This window comes from Limulus polyphemus, unplaced genomic scaffold, assembly GCF_000517525.1.
Source record: "Limulus polyphemus unplaced genomic scaffold, Limulus_polyphemus-2.1.2 Scaffold506, whole genome shotgun sequence".
NCBI classification, from domain to species: Eukaryota; Metazoa; Arthropoda; class Merostomata; order Xiphosura; family Limulidae; genus Limulus; species Limulus polyphemus.
Window position 1 is genome coordinate 8,738 of NW_013666116.1, and position 6,145 is coordinate 14,882.

At 36.0% G+C, this 6,145-nt stretch overlaps 1 protein-coding gene across 1 annotated transcript; it reads left to right on the forward strand.

Moving 5' to 3' along the window:
* Positions 1 to 5,471: 5,471 nt before the first annotated feature.
* Positions 5,472 to 5,879, forward strand: LOC106458726 (pancreas/duodenum homeobox protein 1-like; the record flags this gene model as incomplete). The annotated part of the gene is made up of 1 exon (XM_013918266.1): positions 5,472 to 5,879. A coding segment is annotated over one exon (408 nt), but the record flags the coding sequence as incomplete, so codon positions are not given.
* Between the last annotated feature and the right edge of the window lie 266 nt (positions 5,880 to 6,145).

Genomic DNA, 6,145 nt, shown 5'->3' on the forward strand with positions numbered 1-6,145 from the left:
GAAAGTCTCGTGCTCAAATAGCAGTACAATTCAAATATTTTATAATTTGTTTTAAATAAGTGGCCATTTTAAAGCAAGTTCTTTCAATATTCAGAAAAACAAGAATACCAATACTTTACTAACACGTCCCTCAGGAGCCAAGGGGTGTCTTTAGTAGAAATACTTTATTAACACATATCTCAAGAGCTAAGAGGTGTCTTTACACTACAATTTGTTGAATATTATAAGTTCAATCTGGAAACTCCCCAAGAGAGTGGTTTTTGGATGTATCTTTTTGAGACAAGTTTGTATTTGTTAATTGATAAATGTTTAAGTGAAATACAGCATCCTCAAGTCTCCATACTAGCTAGTATTAAGGTCTACCCCCTGGGAGTAGATTCAGTATATATCAATAAAACCACATTTTTAGCATCATTAATTAAGCAATTGCCAACCTTTTATGCTTCTGCTATCACCTTTTTAAAGTTTAGCTTTCAATTGAAATAAGAACAATTTCATCCGCGATTCGGTGGGGAAGGTCGAAGCACCACGATAGTCAGCAGTAGGCTGGACAGACAGGAATACTTTGAAAACAGCAACAGGCATGATAGTGTACTCGGTTTGCTGCACAATATCTACTAAGGTGGTTCTAAGCGGTTCCTGGCTCGGCATGGCTAGGTGGTTTGGGCGCTCGACTCGCAATCTGAGGGTCGCGGGTTCGAATCCCGTCACACCAAACAAGCTTGCCCTTTCAGGCGTGGGGGCGTTATAATGTGACGGTCAATCCCACTATTCGTTGGTAAAAGAGTAGCCCAAAAGTTGGCGGTGGGTGGTGATGACTAACTGCCTTCCGTCTAGTCTTACCCTGCTAAATTAGGAACGGCTAACGCAGATAGCCCTCGTGTAGCTTTGCGCGAAATTCAAAAAACAAACAAACGAAGAAACTAAGATGTTCCTGAATACCTCTGCGTGTCATTTGAAGACTTCCGCGCTTCTTGTGCTTGGCCGTTAAGCTCGTGATGCGCTGACGGATATCAGTCACCTTACCACTAAAAATCACTTTTTTTCGCAGCCCCAACACTAAAAGAGTGGAAATGCCTTCTTTTTTAGCCAATAAACATCTAACAAAAATTTTCAATTCAGATTAAGAAAAATCGGATTGGGTAGTTTGTTTTTTTTTTCAACAAAAATGTCACCCACTGGCTCGTGAGGGACCTGTTAAAATTAATACTTGCTAGTATTAGATTTCAAACGTTGGATGTCACAGTGGTTACAGCGCTCGGCTCTCGCGTTCAAATCCCAGTCATATCGGGATTTTATGTTGCTGTTTTTTCAAATGATCATATTTACAGCAAGCTCTTTCAATACCATTATATATTAAATCAAGGATCTGAGTATTGGTTAACATTCTGATTGAAAGATGGTATGTTTACAGCATCAACTTTTCAATTCAACTGAACACTTCTTACACCATCTGTGAAATGAATTTTAAGCTAAAATTCTGAACAAAACTAAAAGTTGATCAGACACAGAATAAGAAAGAAAACGTCGCTTAGCAAGAGAAAGCAGAAGCAGATGGGTTGCACGACAAAAATCAAGAAAGTTAGGATAAGTGAAACAGAGAGAAAATATTTGACACGATCAAATTAAGCCCCCGAAGAAACGAAGCGAAGTAGGCAAATTAAAGCTTAAATGGGTTCTGCCCCCTTCTTCCTCCCCAAATGTCTTATCTGCGGGTGAACGGGTACATAAGTTGGTATATGTATATAAGTTACAAGTTAATATTCTTAAGATTTTTGGCTCATTACTTTGCAAGATGTTTTATCATAACTTTATGAGAAAATCTGACATTTTATTTATCATGAGCGAAGACGTACAATTCGAAAATTTATATACTAGTGCTATCGTACGAAGTTCGATGAAAATACACAAAACATTGTTTGGAGTGAAATGAACACGAACACGAACTTGTAATGTTTCTTGTTGTTTTATACGAGGAAAACTGCAGCTACGTTTGTATACAAGACCCTGAAAGGGTTCTGAAGTTAACGTCTGTGCTCTGCTTTGCACGTAACAATCTAATAAGAAAATTGAAACGGTGGTATGCGAGTAAAACGTATCATTGTGTCATCCGGTATTTGATACTTTCGGCTTGAACGGCACCTTAGGCGACGAATGAACTAAATGACCAAGTAAAAAGCCCCAAGTTTTAGGTATAGCCATCCCTAATTTAATACTGCTGACCAGAGAAAGGACAACCAGTCAGCTTCACCCACATTATTCTTAACTGAATAGTGGATTTTGTAACGCACACTCAGCGGAAAGTACGGAGCTTATTCAGCAGCACATCGTGAGCTCGAACTTTGGACCTCTCGGCCACAGCTCGACACAGCCGACACCCGGCGTATATTGTGTCATTTTCAACACCCCTATAACTCAAAGTGAAATAACCTTAATTAGAAATAGTCTTAAAAGTAGTTCTGTAATATCTGCATATAGATTCGTAAGCGACTTAGTATTGGCAACTGTTTAGCGTTTCTAATATCAGGAAAGAATCGATTTACTCATTTTTATAAGAAACAAAAAAAACTACTTGTATGAAATTTTTCTAGAGCTGTAACAGTAGCACTTAAGTAGCAGTTTTGTTTATATTAAAGTTCGATACATTCTCGTATTCTATTTGAAATTTTGCTTCACTTTACACAACATATATCTACAGATTACATTTTACTTGGTGTGTGAAAAGCCCTGGTATTTCAACAAATTATGATAATCGTCTATACGAGAGTATACTGTTGACTGTAAACATCTATTTACTTGGTGTGTGAAAAGCCCTGGTATTTCAACAAATTATGATAATCGTCTATACGAGAGTATACTGTTGACTGTAAACATCTATTTACTTGGTGCGTGAAAAGCCCTGGTATTTCAACAAATTATGATAATCGTCTATACGAGAGTATACTGTTGACTGTAAACATCTATTTACTTGGTGTGTGAAAAGCCCTGGTATTTCAACAAATTATGATAATCGTCTATACGAGAGTATACTGTTGACTGTAAACATCTATTTCCACTTCATCAAAGAAGTTTGCGAAATTAGAAAAAGATAAAACTTCCAAAGCGTACTTATGCAATTTTTTAATAAAAATATATTTTCAAAAAATGTTTGAAATATAACCTCGTGGGATCCAAAAATTGGCATTATTTTTAACAGTTTGATATTTTTTGTTTGACACAACTCTCAATGTAAAGAATTGACCTCAAAATTGGGTGAAATCACCCATTTTCTATGCACAAATACATAGGAAACCTCAGAAGGTATTAGTGGAATTAATTGCAATATCGATAGAATTTTTTTTACATTTTTCTGTGTGACTCATGGACCCACAGTTGTGATGAAAACTTTGAAGAGATCTGTTATATTGGTAGCTGTAACTGATGTGTACACCTTCAACGAACGGGGGAGACATAGCGACTCAGTTTCGAACAAAGACTCCCTTGTGTCATTCTCTAGGTACATGTCAGGTTTGGTGACAATCGATCTAGCAATTCGCCATTTATAGACGGACACATGCACACAAACATTTGTAAAAATAATGTCTTAGATTATAGGGTTTGGTATGTTGTTCTTAATTAACCTTTATTAATACGCTTTTAATGAAATGTATGAAGTACCAATAACACCTAGCGATACATTCCTTAGTTAAAATATACAACTCTTTAAGATTTATTCAAACCTGGTGGACTTAAACTGACTATAGGTGCGAGTGTTTTACGGATTTATTCAAATCATACGTTGACGTAAAGATAGCTGCGTAATATAGAAACGTCATCTATAGTAACGTATATATGTATTCACGTTAATATAGACTAGTAATAATAGGCAATATAACATGCTCTTAAATGAAGAATATCGAAAATTTGGGCAATTTCTATTTTACATATCGAACGTAATTCAATGTGTGTATATATATATATCAACAGCAGTAAATATATATGCTATAATACACAGATAAATATTTAAATTATATTAGAGGGGACTGTGTTTTTACAGTAAAAAATGTGTTGGAGTGAAAATATGTTTAGATTACGTAAGTCTGGACTGAGGTTTTTATAGTAAAGAAAGTATTGAAGAAAATATATGATTAGATTGCGTAAAACAATACATATAGAAATCAATATGTTGATGCAAAGAAACATTTGGATTCTAGAAGACGATGCATATAGAAATTAACATATTAGTGTGAAGAGAAATTTAGCTTGTATAATACGATACATATAAAAATGAATGTGTTCATGTAAAGAGACATTTAGATTGTGTAAGATACGTATAGATATCAATGTGTTGATGTAGAGAGTCATTGAGTTTAGATTGTGTACGGTGTGTTGTTGTAAAGAGAAATTTTGATTGTACAAGACGATATATATAGAAATTATAGTGTTGATGTAAAGAGACATTTAGGTTTTATAAGATGATACATATAGAAATGAATGTCTTTGTGTAAAGATGTGTTTAGGTTGTATAAGATGATACATATAGAAATGAATGTCTTTGTGTAAAGATGTGTTTAGGTTGTATAAGATGATACATATAGAAATGAATGTCTTTGTGTAAAGATGTGTTTAGGTTTTATAAGATGATACATATAGAAATGAATGTCTTTGTGTAAAGATATGTTTAGATTGTATAAGATGATACGTATAGAAATGAATGTCTTTGTGTAAAGATATGTTTAGGTTGTATAAAATGATACGTATAGAAATTAATGTATTTGTGTAAAGATATGTTTAGGTCGTGTAAGAATGAATACAAATGGCCTGAAATATGGCTACAATTAGGCGGGTCCTTGTTTACTGGGTAATGATATAATTGTTACAAGAGCGAGGAAGACACAGCAACATATTATATTGACACACGCATGACGCTACACGTAATGCCTTATGTTGCAATGAATGCTCGCGTCATTGAATTTTAATATTCGACTTCAAGCACTCCTAATTACACCAGCGTAATATTACTTCATTATCTGTGTTGATCTTGTTTCATTAGCCGATGGTAAAGTACCGGTTTCCTTTTAACGCTTTATATGTGGGAGTAACTAGAGTACATGAACGTGTTTATTCACTCCAATATTAACACTTGCTTTACCAGTACTGTTCATTTGGGTTGCTGTGTAACGCTGATTTTGTGTAATTAAAAGATTAATACAAAATTAAATTAGAACTTGAGGTTGAAAGAGATATCAATGTTGTAGTTCAGATACAACTTTTGATCTGTATACAGTGGAGTGAAAGATGAAATAATACGTTTTTAAACTGTCTTTAAGAATGTGTACTTCGTAAAATAAAGTGTTGGCCATCACGAGTGCCGCGCCCATTTCACGAGTTTCTATTTCTTCCATCGGTGTCTAGCATCCGTCAGCATTTTTATCTAAATTTGTTTTGTGTTTTTATTATTTATTTGCTAACAATTGTTTCAATCTTTACAGGTGAAAATATGGTTCCAGAACCGGCGTATGAAATGGAAACGGAGTAGGAAGGCTCAGCATGAAGCTAAGACTATAAAACAACAACAGTCGTCGGGGCAGGAGGCTCTATCGTCCGGAGCGAACGAGCCCGAACAACCGGAGGCCAAAGACCATAACAACACGACCGTCAGTTCGCCGAGCGAAGGTCCTACTTCACCGGGAAGTCCATCGGTGGAGGCAACCCGAGATGCTGTGGAAGAACAGCAGTTTTCTCCTCTCCCAGCCGCCCCCGACATGCTTGTTTCTTCACCAGCATGTGCGCAGTTAGTGTCCGGGGCTAATAACTTGCTGGTGGCAGCTAGGTTGTCGGTCTCTGCTTCACGGGTACCTGGCCAGCAAGAAGGAATTTACAGACCTTATGTAGTGTGAGTCACGACTCTTCTTCAGTCCCTTTTTTGTTACATGAAATGGCATCCACCAAAAACTATTTGTATTTCAAGAACTAAAGGTTACATTGTGCCTATGAACTAGGTTTTAAAGTTCCAAGATGGATTCGACAAATTTGTGGACTTATTGGAAACTTTTCGCATTAACCTTGTATGAAAAAGTTGTTCATACGTTCTTGAAACTGTCACGGCGGAAGTGAGTAGAAGTGCACGATAAACCGTGTTTAGTGTTGGTCAAATGGTACTGAA